Source organism: Cervus elaphus, chromosome 12, assembly GCF_910594005.1.
Source record: "Cervus elaphus chromosome 12, mCerEla1.1, whole genome shotgun sequence".
In the NCBI taxonomy this organism is placed as follows: domain Eukaryota; kingdom Metazoa; phylum Chordata; class Mammalia; order Artiodactyla; family Cervidae; genus Cervus; species Cervus elaphus.
In genome coordinates, this window is record NC_057826.1 from 55,383,657 (window position 1) to 55,402,500 (window position 18,844).

Genomic DNA, 18,844 nt, shown 5'->3' on the forward strand with positions numbered 1-18,844 from the left:
GTATTTACCTCCACCATTATTGTGAGCTTTAAATTAGAATACCTGTAAAACACATAGAAGAGTTGAGCATTTTGTAAACTGGAATTACTTGAAGAATAAAAAACCCACAAAATCTAATAATGGATTAGAAAAGTTAATCCTAAAAATGATTAATACCAAACTAGTAATAAGATTGATTTGATTAAAAGCCATCAAAGTAGGCATATAATGACTTCAGTAGCATCTTACTGATTTAAGTTAATCTTCATACTGTGTTTTGTTGCATGTTGGAGGCAAAGAAAGGAGCACTAAAGAAGTGAGAAGCTGAGGCATGTAAATTTTAAAACTCATTTATGGTATGCATGTGATTTCCTGGACATTGATGTAACAGCTGCTGCTGTTAATCATCCCATCTGCTCTCTTTTAGAGCCCAAGAGGCTTTGTTAATTCAGTAATAAAAATATGATTTGATTTGTAACTGAAGGAACTGCCCATGATATGCATTTTAGGATATACAAACCAGTTATTTGAATGGGAGGTGTGCAAGCTTAGTCACTCAATCATCTTTGGGACCCTTTGGACTGTAGCCTGCCAGGCTCCTCTGTCCGTGGGATTTTTTGGAGAATACTGGAGTGGGTAGCTGTTTCCTTCTCCAGGGGATATTCCCAACTGAGGGATGGAACTTGAGTCTCCTGTGTCTCTTGCATTGCAGGAGGATTCTTTACCCACTGAGCCATCTGGAAGGCCCATAGACTGGAGTTAAAAGAATTATTAAAACAAATCTGAAATTATTGTCTTAAACCTGAAAACCAGCTTGGGAGAAGTCTGATTCTTAAGAATACCTAAGGCATTACCTTCTTTATGCCTCTTACTTTGTGGTCTTAGGAATAAAATGGTCTAATATTCTAAATATGTTATCTGAATCTTTGGACCTGAATCTAGATATGTATTGATTTAGTTAAAACTTTCTTAGTTCTAGAAAAGGGTTAATTTTTCCTTTAGTAAAAGGAGAGACTAAATTGGAGCCACTCTTTGGGTCTCCTAACTTAAAATTATTATGTTGAAAAGACTAAATGGCATACATATTTTTACATCTCATTTGACCTCACTGGTCTTATTTGCATACTTTTAAACCTGAATGATAAAATTGAAATAAGTTCTTTATCTGCCCTCCCAGAAGTTCTGATATGCCCATCTCTTTTTAGCAATATGTCAGGATCACCATTAGACTTGCCCTCTGAATTAGAGAACTGTGAACAGCCTTGCTCATACTGAGAAAATGGAGGAAAACAGGTTAATGATATCCTCTGTTCAAATTTTGGCAAATCTGGTGACTTCTTTGGTGATTTATTAACACCAGTTAGATTTTCCTTACCACTCTTACTCTTAAATTGAAACCCTCATAATTAGAGAAATGGCCAAAAAAAAACCAGGATAAAGAGAATAGCAAGGGATCTGAAAAGTCATGTCTTAAAAAAGATTGCTTTTGGCTAATCAAGACTTATTTACATATTTGCACTGGTGTTTAAAACTAAAGAACAGTATCACTTGCTTTTTATTGGTAGTCAGAAGTCAAGGGTAACAGCTAGCTTCTGATTGACAGTGTTTTATGGGCTGCAGAGAATTATATAAACCTAAGTTATATATTAATATTTGGACACAAAAGGACATGGTATTTCTAGAATCCAGTCCTACCTGTATGATCAATATAACATATATCCCTGGAGGAATTGTGGTATAAAAGACAACAAAAATTTATCATTGTGACCATTTTAAATTGTACACTTTAGCAGTGTAAAGTGTACTCACATTTGTGTGAAGCAGATCTCCTGTGGTTCTGAAATTCTGCACCTGTTAAGTAACAACACCCCTTACTCCTCTCCCCTCAGCCCCTGGTAACCCTATTCTCCTTTCTGTTTCTATGAATTTGACTGATTTAGATAACCTCATATAAGTAGAATCATACAGTATTTGTCTTTTATGACTGGTTTATTTCACTTAGGACAGTATCCTCAGGATTCTTCCATATTGTAACATGTATCATAATTCCCTTCCTTTTTTAAGGCTGAATAATATTCCATCAAATGTGTTTACCACATTTTTGTTTATCCAAACATCCCCCAGTGGACATGTGGGTTGCTTCTCCCTTTTGGCTCTTGTGAGTGGTGCTGCTGTGGGTGTGCAGATATCTCTTTAAGACCCTGCTTTCAGTTCTTTCAGATGTGTGTACTCAGAAGTGAGTTTGTTGGATCATAAAGTAGTTCTACTTTTAGGGTTTTGAGGAACCTCCATACTGTTTTCCATCGCAGTTGCACCATTTTACAATCTTAGCTCTTTTTTAAAACCAGATTATTTCCTTTAGAGTACTTACAGGATAACTTTTTTAGATCTGGATATACTTTGGTAAATTCATTAAAAGCCCTAAGGAAATTGATAGTTTAGCTGGCAATATTTTAATTCTTTGTTCACAAAATATATGATGGCTATTCTCAAAGGTGTAACATGTCCTGAGTAAGTTTCTTGATGCTATGTCTTCTCTGTTCCTAATTGGACTTCTGAAAATTAATCTATACAATAGTATGTTTTAAAACCGATGTATTGCTTTGTTGCTTTAGCTAATGGTATAGTCATTTATGACTAATATTAGTAAGTAGTCATAGGTAAGTGTCCATCTAGCGTGTGGTATTTTCTATAAGCATGTTGTCTCAAACACTTATTTTTGGAGCTGACATCACATCAGGTGGTCGGATCTGATCAAAAGATCAGAAGTCGAAATTACATGTTTTCCACAAAGGTCTGATACAGATGCTCTTGGAAAATCAGTAACTGGTATTACAGCTAAAGATTCATTTTAATGCTCAGCTCAAATTGTAAACTTGTAATAAGTTTAGATTTTTCTGAAGTACATAGACTCTGGTTTCTCAATCATAGACTACTACTAGCAGTTAATTTAGCTTTCAAGATTATGGAGGAGAAGCTAACAAAGTAGTTATAAAAGTACTTTTGGAGGAAAGACTTTTGAAAATGACAAATAAGAACCGAGGACGACAGAGGATGAGATGGTTGGATGACATCACTGACTCGATGGACATGAGTCTGAGCAAGCTCTGGGAGTTGGTGGTGGACAGGGAAGCCTGGCGTGCTGCAGTTCATGGGGTCTCAAAGAGTTGGACACAACTGAGTGACTGAACTGAACTGAGAAAGAACCCCACTTAAAATTTATTTAAAATTAGAGTTTGGGGCTTATGCAAGAAGCAACAAGGTTGCAATCTGACTTCTAGTTTCTGTAGGGAATTGCTGCCACTTTGCTTATTCAGATGTCAAGGTGGTTCTAGCGTCTTGGCCTCTTGCGGTTTGTTTAGTTGGCAGGGGAGAGAGGAAAAAAAAGCACTCTAATTTCTCTCCTTTGGTCGTCAAAGCTTCTCAGCCCTCTTTAGTAATTGCTGGCATAAGTAAATCATGAGTCGTTTATAGTTACTAGAGCAAGTAGCCGTAAGTATCTCATTTCCAGGAAAAGCCTGTTGCTCAACTTTTTGCTTAGTCAAATGGACAGCTGGGGCTTCATTTTGCTTTCAGAGCAGATTTGAACTGGGTTCATTTTGCTTTTTCAGTTTAGAAGCTAACGTACCATTAGTACTCTGATCCTTCTGCGATTTTGGCTCCTTCTAAGTTATATTAGTTTGAGATCCCAAACATTTGATATGGAAATCACACCAGAGGATTCAGTTGAATATCTGTAACTAAATTTTGTTATCTCATGGATAACGTTTCACTTTGAGGTCTCTACTATGCTTGCTCATAGTTTTCCTTAACTAGCTCAGTAGTCAGCCTCCGACTTAGTTACCCTTCTAGATCCCGTTTTACATTTTCATTAGTCTTAGAGGAACTAACTCAGGTTCTCTACTGTTGTAGTCATGGACTCATCAGCAGTCCAAGGAAGCCTATGGACCCATCTCAGAATAATGTTTTTAAACGTATAAAATACATAATATTACACAGGAAGCCAATTATACTGAAATCTTATTATCAAAACATTAAAGCAATTTTATATTAGTGACATATGCTTTTTATTAGTGTTCTTGCCTGGAGAATCCCATGGACGGGGGAGCCTGGTGGGCTGCCGTTTACGGGGTCACACAGAGTCGGACACGACTGAAGTGACTTAGCAGCAGCAGCTTTTTATTAAGTGCTTTAATTAATATCTAGGGATAGGTCTTAATAACCGTGATTTTTAAATGAAATTTTGAGGTCTATAACTATAAGATCATATAAAAATATCTAATTTCTATTAGTTATGCTCAGGTACTGCTACTACTCATAATTTGTTGCCTATCTTTACAATTGAAGAAAATGCTGAATTTCAGTTAGAGGTTAATGAAAAGTAAATTGTAATTTTATTTCCATTTTAATTCATAGACCCCCTCCTGAATTCTGTGACTCAGGGACCCCAGATAAAAATCCCTACTTTAGTTCCTTAAATTATGAGAGGAAAAAAGAAAAATTATGAGAGGGGGTAATACTGTGAAATCATTTGGGTTAGTCGGATATTCACCCAGTTTGTAGAATAAGATGCATCAAATCCAGTGGACACTAAACGTCCGTTCTCCTAAGCACAGGCACTTTTAGTGTATCTGTGCCATTTTTGAAACGTGGTGTGGAGAGGAGTTGCTGCTTGTGGTAGGAATCATAACTGCCTCCTCCCTAACCTGTCTACTCCTAATCTCAGAACCTGTGAATGTTTTATATTACCAAGTAATTAAGGTTGCTAATAAGCTTATCTTGTGCTTGGTCACTTCAGTCATGTCTGACTCTTTGGGACCCTATGGACTATAGCCTGCCAAATTCCTATGTCCATGGGATTCTCCAGGCAAGAATACTGGAGTGGATTGCCATGCCCTCTAGGGGATCTTCCCAACCCAGGGACCGAACCCAAGTCTCCTGCGCTGCAGGTGAATTCTTTACTGCTGCGCCACCGGGGAAGCCCTGGCTGACATTAAGGGAAATTATCCTGGATTATCTGAGTAAACCCAGTGCAACAATAAGGATTCTTTAAAAATGGAAGAGATAGAGAGTGACTACCTTCAGATGAAAGGCACAGAGAGCTGTAACATTTTTGCCTTTGAAAATGGAGGAACCAGGCCATAAACCCAGGAATATAGGCAGCTTCTAGAAGCTAGAAAGAGCAAGGAAGCAGATTCTCCCCTCGAACCTGCAGAAAGGAATGCCCTGTTGATACCTTGATTTTAGCCCAATGAGACCTGTATTGACTTCCACAGAACTGTAATAAATTTGCATTGTTTAATCTGTTAAATGTGCAGTAACTTGTCGCAGCCATGATAGAAAACTAATATACTACCTCCACTTAGCCCATTTCTCCCCAGAAGTAAATGTGGCAAAAGGAACGATATCTCATGCTTCCAAGGTAATTTTTAAAGACTTCATGGCTGCCGGTTTCTGAGGTTGACTTATTCCTATTTGTCCTTTTCTTGTCATACCATCTGTAGCTCCATCTTGCCTTAACTAAATTATCCTAATTTTTCCATTGGAAAGTGAGTATATACCCTTGTTCTCCAGAAGTGCTGTTACCAGAGTTTTATTATATGGATTCATCCTCTAAGTGCTATTGAGAATTTCAGCTATATTACCCTTCTGTAGACCCTGGAGTGTAAAGCAGCAGTTCTGCCAGGAGCAAAGAGCAGTTGAGCAACATGAGGAAGAATTATAACTAGTTAACCTGTACAGAAGAGACCTGGAATCACAGCAGTACTTGGCAGGACTGAATGACTGTGTCAGCTCTGAGGGACAGGAAGCCCACATCTGTCCTTCCCTGAACTAAGAAATTGCATTGGTAGCCTGAGCCTCAGGGTTTGAAGATGGTAATTGGCAAGGAATACCTGTTTGCTCTTAACAGAAGTGCTCTCTTGCTGGCAGATCTTTCTGGGACCTCTCTGAGAATTAGGATTAGGCTGTCTTGTAATTATAAACAGAAGCACTTGAACTTTTTTAAACAGACTTATCAGTAGAACCACCTGCCAGAGCTAACAGCCAAAGAGAGTCAGCAACCATTGAATATTCTAGACTAGGATTCTGACACTAAAAGAAAGAATGCTTCCTATATTAAGAAAAAGAGGGGAGTGGGCAGGGGAAGTAGGCAGATTCATTCTTTAGCTTTATTAACTACATCATAAGCAAACTGTATTCATCACAGAAAATAGTCTTATCTCTTGCCTAGAAATTTAACCCCCTTCAAACAGAGTTTTGTGACTTTTTGACTATTAAGAGATTTTTAAAATATGGATTATAAAGCAAGCCTTATTTTTAGTATTGATTTTGCCACTGTGTGATCATTGTGCCTCTGCCCCACAAAATGAGTCTGTGCATTTGTTCTGTTTTGTAAATAAGTTCATTTGTATCATATTTTTAGATTCCACATATAAGTGATATTATATTTGTCTTTGTCTATCTTCACTTAGTATGAAGATCTGTAAGTCCATCTACCACATCTTGTCTACCCATTAACTTGTTGATGGACATTTAGGTTGCTTCCATGTCTTGGCTATTGTATATAGTGCTGCTGTGAACATTGTGGGGAGGGTATATTTTCAAATTAGAGTTTTCTTTGGATATATGCCCAGGAGTGGGATTGCTGGATCATACGGCAACTCTATTTTTAGTTTTTCTGGGAATCTCTATACTGTTCTCCATAGTTGCTGCATCAATTTGCATTCTCACCAACAATGTAGGAGGGTTCCATTTTCTCTACAACTGCTCCAGATTTGTTCTTTGTAGACTTTTTCCGTGATGACCAGTGTGAGGCAATAGCTCGTAGTTTTGATTCACATTTTTCTAACAATTAGTGATGTTGAGCACCTTTTCATGTGCTTGTTGGCAATCTGTATGTCTTTTTAGATCTTCTACCCATTCTTTGATTTTTTTTAAAAAAAAAATTTTTTTTTTTTTGGCTGCATTAAGTCTTAGCTGCAGTGATTGGGTTTCTCTCTAGTTGTGGCATGCTGACTCAGTTGCCCTGCTGCATGTGGGATCTTGGTTCCCCAGCCAGGGATCAAACCCTCATCCCCTGAACTGGAACGCGGACTCTTAACCACTGGACCACCAGGAAAGTCCCGGGTTGCTTGTTTTTTGTTGTTGTTATTGAGTCGTATGAGCTATTTATATATTTTAGAAATTATGCCCTTGTTGGTCTAATCATTTGCAAATATTTTCTCCCAGACAGCTGTTCTACCATTGCTCCAGAAAATGTTCTTAATCTTTAAACTTCCAAGTTTAGATGGTAAATCAGAAATAGAAAGCTGATTTTATTCATCTCCATGTCACAAGAATGGGTTCTTCTAGGTGTTGTTTAAAAGGGGTAAACTCTAACAAGTGCTTTTCCTGTTGCTTTAGTCTCTTTGGTGAGCTACTAGTAAATTACATTGACATACATATATTCTTAATGTATCCTGAGGTTTCATCTCTCCTAGATCTCCATCTCGAGGCAACTGGTATGAGTGGGAACTGAATTAAAAGAAGTCAGATGGGTTTTCATGAGATTTTCTTTACTCTACCAGAGCATGTATAGAACGGAAGTGTGTGTGTAAGAAAGCGGTTGGCAGCATAAGAGGCAGAAGGGAAGTGTGGGGTTTGGTTTTGTCCTGTTGTTGTCTGTGTGTCTGCAGTGATTTTTTTGGTTGTCTTTTTAAGATTGTGGAAGCAGCTAGAAGACAGAATCAGTGTCTCTAACAGAATTGGTAACATTTAAGCATATACAACTAAAAGCTCATTAAATTTTTTTTTTTTAAAGCTCATTAAATTTTATTACCATGAACAATTTCAGTAAAAACATTGTTTGCTAGTATCAATCTACATGTTGGTTCCAGTTTCTTTCCCTGAGGGTGGCACTAATACTGGGATAGAGCTGTTGGCATGGCACATTCAGTACCCAATAAATCTGTCGTTTCACTTTATCTGGTCAGAAAGGGCCTGTTTCCAAGGAACAAACACCCTCAGATTTGTTAAGGAAGTGTTTCATAAAAGATCCCTTAAGTCAGGTCTTTTAACTGATTTGGCCTTGGGGTCTGACTTCAAAACTTTCTAGTATGACACCATGGCTTTTGAAGCCAGATTCCCAGCTTTTTGTTCATTTTCTACACAATCCAGCTTTGTTCACTTTGGTACCGGTCTGGGGCCTCACGCCACCCTTGTTTGTAGCTGGTCACTGAGCTTTTGATAAAAGCCGTGGATTGACTGTATTTTCACCATGTGTCTATTGGCTAAGCATGGCTGGTTTTTCTTCTGCTAGTCTAACACAAGTCTGGTTGAAAATTGTTTCTCTATAAGTTAAGGATGAAAAGATGAGTTATATTTACAAATAACATTAGACGTAAAGTGTTACACCTTCTTTTGCCTGTGAGGAGAGTTGGTAATGTCCACACAATTGGGTGTCAGTGAATGGTTCAGCTAAGGCCACAAAGTAAGTCAGGATCAGAGCTTGAATTCTGGACCTTAGTGTGATATCCTGGACACTAGAATGTGCCCCATCAGCATTTGAAAGAGTAAAGGTCATTAACTGAGGTTCTTTTGAAAATTATCTGTGTATACACATACCCACATTGGCATCATGTGCCTTGGGGTAGGGTCGTTCAGCAGGGTTATAGTGTTAGAAATTAACGCTAAAATGTATGAGTTTATTTTAGCTGTGATCACTCAGGCCAGTTCCATCACTAGTAACCATCTGTTGCTTATTGAACTAGCTGGCTAGTGATCCTGTTTTCCCCTAAACACCTGGCGGAGCAACTGAGGGATACATCAAAAGTCACTTTCTAGGTTGGTTTGTTTGGGGGTTTGGGGTTTTTTTGTTTTATTTTTTTTTTGGCCCATGGTGAACAGCTTGCAGGATTTTAGTTCCCCAGTCAGGGGTTGAACCCATGTCCCTTGCAGTAGAAGCATGAAGTCTCAACCAGTGGACCACCAGAAAAGTCCTCTAGGTTTGTTTTTAATGGTACTGTTTTATTCAGAGTATTTCTTTGTTTTCAGAGTAAGCCCCAGTCTCCAAAGAGAATTGCTTCCCTTCTTCCCATCAACAGTGGCTCCAAAGAAAATGGGATTCATGAGGAACAAGATCAAGAGCCACAGGATCTCTTTGCAGGCAAGTATGGACTCAAAACTTAAGCTGGCAATCTTCTAACTTGCTGAATTAAAGTAAAAAGTTGTATATATATGAGAAAGACAACTCTTTGTAAGATACTGTTGTGGAGGATTTCTAAGGCAGTACCTGTCATCAGGATACTTACAGGTTTAGTGAGTAAAACATAAATATACAGTTACTTAAGTCATGTGAACTTAGAGGGATCTGAGAGGAGACTAAAGCAGTGGTTTTAGACTTTTATGACAAAGATTCATAGTAAGAAATACACTTTCTGTCATAATCCAAAATATTTATATACTTATATAAAATGAAATCAAAAGTTTTCTTGAATGACTTGCCCTTACTATTTTCCATACAATCTGAAATTTTCTGTTGTTTCTCTTTTTTTAAAATGCTGTTTGCAACCCACTAAAGGGCTATCACAATACCCCAGTGAATGACAACCTGCAGTTTGAAAAACACTAGGATTGAGTTTCTCAGTCTTGGTACTCTTAGCATTTTGGGCTCAATAACTTTGTCGAGAGGGACTGCCCTGTTCTCAGCAAGGTATGGTCATCCCCCACCAACCCACCCCACTCAAAGACATTCAGAGACATTTGGCAATGGTTGGAGACTTTTTTGTTTGTCACACCTGGGTGTGCTGCTGGTTTCTGCTGGGTAGACGCTGTGGATGCTTCTAAACACTCTACAGTACACAGACAGCCGTTCAGCAAAAGAATTATCCAGCCCAAAATGTCGGTAATGCCCTCAGTAATAAGCTCTGGTCTACAATGATCTTGTAAGACTTTTTGAAAGAAGCAGGGTTTATGTCAGAAAAAAAGAGAGCGTGCAGATGTTTGGGCAGGGAGAATCGATAATATGGTGTGTTTAAGGGACAGTAAACTCAGCAGGCCAAAAGCAGGGGCTTCTTAGAGATACCATGGAAGATAAGTCTAGAAATGTTGTTTAGGAGGATTTTAGACAACAATAATAATTAGAATTTGAATTTTCAAAAAAAAAAGAAAGAATTTGAATTTTCATCCTAGTGTCAGTTTAGAGCCATTGGTTTAATTGAGTTTTGAGTAAGGAAAGTGAAATGGGCAAGTGATGAAAGACTGACCTGATAGAATTATTATATAAAACCGATTGCGATGGACAAAGACTGACGATGTCAGAAAGTGAAAGTGGTTCTGTTGTGTCTGTCTCTTTGTGACCCCATGGACTATATAGTCCATGGAATTCTCCAGGCCAAAATACTGGAGTGGGTAGCCTTTCCCTTTTCCAAGGGATCTCCCCAACCCAGGGATCAAACCCAGGTCTCCCGCATTGCAGGTGGATTCTTTACCAGCTGAGCTACAAGGGAAGCCCAGAGATGTCAAGGATGAAATGATAAAGATAATAGAAATAGGAAAGGAAAGATGAAAACTTTTCAAGAAGTGAAATCAACAAAATCTGGTATTGGTGATTAGATGTAATGGGTGTACAAAAATGAAGATTAAAGACAAAGTCAAAAATTTCAAGCCCAAGGATTGGGAAGAAGATGGTACCATTTTGAGAACTACATTCTGCAGAAGAAAGTATCTTTGAGTTGGAGAGTGGGGAGAGTGAGTTTGGGTTTTAAATTTTTAAAGGGAACTGCTCGGGAGGTGATTGAACTCTAGTAGTCTCCCTGCAAAAAGAGTAAGGACTGCAGATAGGGGAATCAGTCTCCTAGAGGTGGTGATTAAAGCTGCCATGTCAATGAGACCCTCAAAGGGGAGAATGACGAAGGGAAGGAAGAGATGAGAGGGCGGAGGGCAAGATCTTGGGAGGACTCTCACATGTGAAGTCATTGGAAAATTAAGACATGAGAAGAGTTTAGAAGAAAAAATATAAAGATTTCAAAGATTTTCCATTGCTTTCCTCTCTGAAACTTAAGTGCCTGCTATTTATTCTGCTAATGTTTATATTTTAGGTAAAATTTCTGGAGAAGAAATGGAAATAATAATATAGTTATATGGCAGATTGCACAGAACATTTTTTTCTCTTTGGGAACTTAACATTTATATGATTTGCCCTTAAGGAGACCTGAAATCTTAGTGTTGACTGAATTACTCCCATGGTTGGGTTTTATATACACAACCCTGTAGAAGATCTTTATTAGAGACATATTTATTTCTAGTGAGGGTTCTTTTTTTTTTTTGAGGGTTCTGATTTACTTCATTCCCAGCTGTTTTCATAAGCGGCCAGTGCCTGCCTTCACTACTAAGAAAGGAACATAAGATATCTATGGATGTGAATGCTTGCAGTGATACATTTAGTTTAGGATTCAAGTAGTTTCTCAGATGTGGAAATTTAAATAAAATACTCTGTTATTTTCTACTTGATTAATGGTGATCAGAATCTCTATGATAGAATCCAATGGCTTTTCTATTATTCTTACCTAGAGTCCAGAGAAAAGGGCACTCCAGCAGTTAGGATTCTGTGCTTTTACTACAAGGACCAAGGTTCTGTTCTTGAACAGAGAACTAGGATCTCATAAGTTTCACAGCCAAAAAAAAAAAAGGAGAGAAAAAAACCATTGTTGATATGTGTTGTCACATGATTTTCAATAAAAAATTCACACCTCAGGCTTCCCTGGCGGTCCAGTGGTTAAGAGTCCGCCTTGCAATGCAGGGGACACCTGTTTGATGGGAAGATCCCACGTGCCTCAGGGCAGCTGAGTCCATGCACTGCACCTGCTGAGCCTGTGCTCTGGAGCTGCGCGCCTGGAGCCCTTGCGCTACAGCAGGGAAAGCCACTGCAGTGGGAAGCCCAGGCACGCAACTCGAGAGTAGCCCCTCACTCTCTGCAACTAGAGAAAGCCCACGTGGAGAACAAAGACCCAGTGCAGTCAACAATAAGTAAATAAAAACATTTTTTTAAATGCACAACTCTTCAAAAATCTTGTAGTAGCATACTCTAATAAGCTTAAGGTTTTAAATGTTTAAATTTCCTGTTCATTTTCAGTCACATTTATTGGCTTGCATAACTTAATTATTTGTGTGGTGCCTGCATGATGTGACTATGTTAAACATACTTTAGATGGTTTCTTGCTTCAAAGATCCTGTCATCTTAACATGTTCATTATGCATGAATTTTTGTATGTATGTTTGCCTTTTTCCTGATAAGTGAAAGAGTCCTAATATGATTCCAACAGTTTGGCAACCTTGTTTGTAGACATGATTAACTTTTAATGATTATGACATAGATCTAGGACTTGGTTATGCCTTATAGACCCCTCTGGTTTCATTTCTAGCTCCAAATGAAAGTCTAGAAAAGAAAAAGAAACTGCTCTCTTTGAATTCCCTAAGGCTAGAATTGGATACCTACTGACCAGGCCAATGGTCAGACCAGGCAAATGGATATTTATAGTTTTCTTTATTAAAAAGAAAAAAATTCTGAGCTGTTTAGGTTTTGAACTTCTAGCTCCATTGCTTCAAGTTGAGAGTGCATTCTTACCATTGGCGTAAGTAATTTTAATGCCTAAAAATGGTACATAGTGCTCTTTTAAAAATCCCATCTAGAACACTTAAGGAATGAGTTGTTCTGTTTTCCCGGATAGACAAAGACACTTCTTAAGCATGTTTTTTTTTTGTTTGTTTTGCGTTTTAACACTTTTGATCAAGAGAAATTTTTAGATATTACAAAGTCTTTTTATTCCCCCTTGGACAGTGTATATTGAACATAACTTAATCTTCACAGGATGATCTAAAACTGTAATTGTGAGCAATTCATAAACTGTGGTAAAACAGTGTCATCCTTAGATGTGGCAAATAGTGCTCTTCCCCAGTGTTTACTGTGTTTGTCTTAGGTCCATTTATTCTAGCTTACAGTTTTTCTGACTCTTCCTTCATTATAAAATATCAACTATTTTTAGATGCCACAGTGGAGCTATCCCTGGACAGCACACAAAATAATCAGAAGAAGGTGCCAGCCAAAACACTCATTTCTCTTCCTCCACAGGAGGCCACAAATTCTTCTAAGCCCCAGCCAAGCTATGAGGAGGTGAGAATTTGTGCTATTGGTCTTCTTTTGGATGTTTAGGACTGTGCTGCCAGTCTGAAGTTCAGTTGCTTGAGTTAATATTTATAACTCTTGAAGAAGACCTTTATGGTTAATGAACAGCCAGAATCCAGTAAAAGATTCTTTCCTAGGCAGAGTGTCTGTTATCCAGAGAATAGCCCAGAGGCTTTCAATGATCACTAGTGATATATAGTGTCCAAAGCTCCTATATTCAAGAGTATAGTCTCTCCCCATTCCCTCTTTAGCCTGAAAGAGGCAAGTCTTCCAAAACCTAGTAATTATTCATTATGATCAAAATAACGTTTTAAGAGAATAGATGTAATGAAGACCTTTGAGCAAGCACCAACTTAGAATTGTGGAAGTTGCTTCACTGAGATTGTTGGGAATGGACAGAGCTGAAGACTGATGTGTAGAAGGATATATCCTGATATTATTATCTTGATGTAATATTAATACAGAGTAAAATGAATAGCCTTTTTTTGGGGTATCTTACTCAGTGTTTGTTTTCTCTTTAAAAGCTAGAGGAAGAAGAACAGGAAGACCAATTTGATTTGACAGTTGGTATAACTGATCCTGAGAAGATAGGTGAGTGTACTTGAGACTCCTATGATGTTCAGATGTGGCTGTGAAAAGCACAGTTAGCTGATTTCTAAATGGTTACCTCCAGAGCTGAACCAGCTAGTGTGAAGTACTTCATCATCATCTTTCCTATGAAATGATGCGCTTTGCTATGCTTCCAAGGCCAGAAACAGCATTTAAGCTATTTATTTAGGCTTTTCTTGGCTTTAAGAAGAAAAATCAGAGAATTAAATACTATTCGAATCCCTTTTTAAAAACCCAAAATTGCCTTCTCCCCGAGTTGTGGAGACCATTTTATTCCCTCTTGAGATAAACTCCATGTAAGCACCCTAAAAACATATTTTAAAATTTGGAGATGCTGGATTTATTTTTCCCTTAAGACATTTGGATTTCATGTTACATATCATTTATTATGTACTCTTGATATTCTAATAAAGTGAGGAAGTCTGCAACTCTCTCTCATAGGTAAAGATTAAAAAATACAGGCTGAATTTTGATCAAATAGAAATTAGATTTTCAACAAGCACAATACATAACTTTGGCCAGAACATGGATTTTTAGGATAGCCTTCCTGTGTCGCAAGTTTGTGAGACCTTTTAGTGAGCAGAGAGCAACAGGCCTCAACTGTCCTTGTTCTAGGTGTGGTCTCTATGAGAAGAGGCTGCACAGAGCTTTTTCCTCCTATTAAGTAGTGGTGATGTTTGTATGGTTAAGAGGAAAAATGTGATTTCCAACCCTTTGTCTATTCTGAACTAGGAACAAGAGTTTATAAAAATCTGATTAGACTTTATGCCAAAATGGTTTGTTGTTAACTGTGGAGTTTTACTTTTCCTAGACTGGTGCACTGGTAGGATGTTTCTGAGCATCTTACACAGTTCCCTTGTCCAACAATAGAGGAAATTGAGAACTAATAAGTGAAATGTAGCTTTCCTGTCAGGTCACAACATATGGCCTGTGGTAGAACCTGGACCAAAACTTTGAATCACATGTTTGGAATTGTCTCTTACCTCTCTGAGTGACTGCACTAACTAACTAACTTACCTTTCTAATATTTATGAATATTCTATAAGTACATTGATTTTAGGCTAGTTATTAACTACTTTACATCCTTGGTAGAACACAATAAATCATAAGTAAATACTGTTTTAACATTTTGTATGTCAAGATGTTTGTCCCAGGAGAGGGAGGGAATATGTTAGTTTCCTAGGACTTCTGTAATGAAGTATCACAAACAGGATGGCTTAAAACAACAGAAATGTATTCTCTCAGAGTTCTGGAAAGGACTGTTCAATGCCTCTCCCCTAGCTTCTGGAGCCTTAGGCATTCCTTGGCCGGTAGCTACATCACTCCAACTCTGCCTTCACTGTCATATGACTTCCTCCCATGGTGTCTTCACATCATCTTCGCTTTCTGTGTGTCTGTCTCTGTGTCGAAATTTCCCTTTTTTAGGTGGGCACCAGTCATACTGAATTAAGGCCCACCATACTGACCTCTTTCTCCCTTAGTTGCTTCTATAAAGACCCTATTTTCAAATAAGGTACCAGGGGTTAGGACATCAACATGATTTATTTAGGGGGACACAGTTCAACCCATAACAATAATTTAAATGTCCCATGGGTCAGATTTATTTAAACAGAAATCACTTTTGGTGATAAACCTTCATCCCCTTGCATCATCATCTAGATTCTTAGTCACATCGATGTCAAGACACCAGCTACTTAAAGCATTTTCATATTCATATTTCAAGATTCACATCGATCTTTATAACAACACCTTCTGTTTGTATGGGCTGTTTATTCAACATGCGCTTCTCATTCCCACAAACATTTAAATAAATTAGAATCTTACTTCTTCCAGGATATTGCTTTTTAGAGCCTTGGCAATTTGCATGTATTATTTTCAACTTCCTGAAATTACTTAGGAAATTAACATAAATTTAAAACTGCTGCATTTCTAGAACATTTCCATATCTCAGGCAAGTATGTCTGTCTGCTCACACACTGCCTTAATAAAAACAGCTGGTAAGCAGGCAGTGTCTGAAGGCCCCACTTTGCTGTTGTGTCTCATGTACATTTGCACTTAGTCTTCCCTAATTGCAGGTTATGGGAATGACCTTTTGGACATTTGACCATAACTATCAAACTGTGAATAAAAGTCTGAATACATTTTCTATAAAGTAAATTTAGATTTTTTTTCCCTTTTATCGATGATAAACATCCTTAGTAGTATTAGGCAATATAGTTTAAATGGCTTAGAAGAGAACTAACAGTAGTAATCAATATAAAGTAATTTCTAAAACTTATATTTTGTTTTATATGTTACTCTTTTAGCAGGGCTTGACTGGGTAGAGAACATAAACCCTCTCTTCCTGTACAGTCTCCAACTTCTCTGTGTAATTTATAAAAGCAGTTATTCCCAGCCATCTCAGTCAGACCAAATTGTAATATGTGACCCTGCAGGGCTAGAACTTGCCCTCATCCCAGGACCATTTCAGAGGCTTTGGCAGTTAGTCATTGTTGACCTGCATTTTCCTGGTTGGTGTGGGGAAGAGTCAGGGCGGAGAGGAAGGGAATGAAACCAACCCAACGCTCCAGAGCCCGGCACTGGACCTGTGTCTGTCTCAAGTCCAATGTGTGTCTTTTCACTGCTCACGGAGTCAGTGGTGCCTTTATGTTCCTAATTGGTAGAGGTTAGGACAGTACCACAGAGAAAAACAATTGCTTGAATCCCAAATTATGTAACAGTCAAAGCCTTTTTCAGAAAAATAATTCCTTCAGGAAAGAGAGATTTGTGTGACATCAGGCAGCCCAAATGTCTTCCTGCCAGGCCTTTTGCTCTGGGAGAACATGCTAGATGAGAGGGGTCAGTGTCCCCCAGCTCGGGTGGAGGGGCTGGGACATTATTTCTGAAAGAGCAAAGGGAGCCCAGAGCTAGCTTAGGGTAGAACTACTTGTTTCCTTTTACATCATTTGCTTCCTTCTCCTCCTCCTGCTTTATACAGCAAGAGAATTGTTTGGATTTAGACAGATGTGTGTAACTAGCCCAAATATTGGCATGGTAACAACCAACGGATTGTCAGTGTCCAGTGCTGCTTTGTGGAAGGTATAAATAGAGCCTGGCTTTGAAACAGGGAACTGACTCTCTTGTCTGACTCAAACGGGGGCCCAGCAAGAATCCATGGGATATGTGCATAGAGGCCTCGAGGCACAGTAGGAACTGGATTATAGTATAGGATCTAAAGCTTGGAGTTGAAAAAAGAGTTCTTATACACAGCTCCTGTGGCTGCCTTATGATTCCTAGTTAAATGTTAGCAAGATTGGTCCTGCTTTAGTTCACAGAATAATCCTCTCCTGCTTTCTCTTCTCCCACAGGGGATGGTATGAATGCCTATGTGGCCTACAAAGTTACGACACAGGTGAGTCCAAGTGACCCTGCTGATGACCACCTTAATAGATTTGGGTGCACATACCAAGAAGGTCATCATTCAGATTATTTCTGGGTATTTCTTTAGTTTCTTTGTCAACATCTTCCTTCAAGTTTACTCAAGATGGAACAAGTCTGCATCCCCTTGGTAATCTCATCTGAGCCTTTCCACTTTTCTTCCAGAGAGCTAACACTTCAATGTGAAACTTTGTAAGTTTTATTAAGACATGTGGTGTATCTGATATAGTGCCATCCCTCTTAAGAGCTATGTGGCTTAGAGCTAGTTTGGCGGATCACCCCAAACTGTATCACCTGTTTAAAAATCATCAGTTCTTCTGAGGTTTCCTATGTGGAGCTTCTTTTAATGCTCTCCCTAACCTTTTGCCCCTCGGGTCTGGTCTTCCTTTTTTATATAATATTAATGCATACAAAACTTACACGTTGTTGTATGCAGGTTATGAAGCATAAAAAATGAAGCCCCGAACCTACCACCAGTCTTAAGATGAGTACCATTGAATCCACCTGCGTGTTTCTCCCTCTCCTTTCCTCTGCCTCACACCTTAGAGGCCACCACTCTCCTGAATTGTCTCTCATTTCCTTTATAAAAAGTCTTCACATATGTATCTCTAAACAATACACTGTTTTGCTTTTTTTTTTTTGAGTTTCATAAAAATGGTATCATGCTAAAAATAGTGCTTTCTTTACTACCATTGTTCCTCAGATCCATCCATGATGTGCATAGCTGTAGTTAATTAGTCCATTGTGTGATTATAGCATAATACATTTATCCATTTTCCTGTTGTGAATATTTGGCATGTTTCCAGTTTTTGTAATTATGAGCTGTGAACATTTTTGCACGTGTCTCCTGGTGTACACATAGAAGAGTTTCTTTGGGGTATGTTATCAGAAGTAGTTTCCCTGAGTCACAGGTAGTACAAATTTTGAAGAAAAGGAATACAAACTGTGTTTTTAAGTCCTTGTGCCAATTTATACTTCCATCAACAATATGTAAAAGTTCCCATTGACGTACTTCCTTGCCAACAGTTGGCAAGGCCCCACCTCCTTAAATTTTGCCTGTCTGGTGAGTATTAAATGATCTCTCAATAAAGTGTAGGCCTTGTCTCTTTTTACTGGACATTTCCTTTATATTACCTTTCTACTACTTGTTGGCCTGGCCCTGTGTTCTGGACCCTGTGATAGCTTGGAGGTTCACGTGTCTGCAGTGTAGACCTTCGTCTGACCCGCCCCTTGGGGCCAGTGTTTACTGTGTGTTTCCTCCAGTCTGGCTGCTTTAATTCTGGCAGCAATACCCTTAATAAGTCAGGGCAAGATGAAAGGCTTGGAGAGGACCATAGATTTCTAGCTTCAAACTAGATTGCAGCCTCTCTTTCCTTAAAGCAAAGGTTCTTAACCTGCAAATAAAACTGAATTTGAATTTAATTAGTTGCCTTCGTAATCCCATGTATATTAATTTGTGCATTTAAAATCATTATTCTGAGAGGGGCTCCATAGGTTTCTAGACAGCCAAAGAGGATTATAACTCCAAAAAAGAAAAAAGGCTGAGAATATCAGCCTTGGAGAAAGTTATTTACGAAGTGGCTAGAATACCAGGGATCTGGGGAAAGATTCCCTTGATGTCAGCCGGATGACTTTCAAGATACTCTTCCCCTATTGGAAATGAAATCTTGTGTTTTT

General features: G+C 38.5%; 1 protein-coding gene across 3 annotated transcripts in view; it reads left to right on the forward strand.

The window, feature by feature from the left end:
• SNX1 (sorting nexin 1) overlaps window positions 1-18,844 on the forward strand; it is a 34,055-nt gene that overhangs the window by 2,480 nt on the left and 12,731 nt on the right. Inside the window, exons 2-5 of one of the 3 annotated variants that reach the window (XM_043919065.1) lie at window positions 9,013-9,124; window positions 13,002-13,129; window positions 13,666-13,732; window positions 17,098-17,141. In XM_043919065.1, the coding sequence (XP_043775000.1) occupies window positions 9,013-9,124; window positions 13,002-13,129; window positions 13,666-13,732; window positions 17,098-17,141 (351 nt within the window). Of the gene's footprint in view, window positions 1-9,012; window positions 9,125-13,001; window positions 13,130-13,665; window positions 13,733-17,097; window positions 17,142-18,844 lie in introns of those variants that run through there. The other 2 variants (XM_043919067.1, XM_043919066.1) reach the window with 2 other exon arrangements.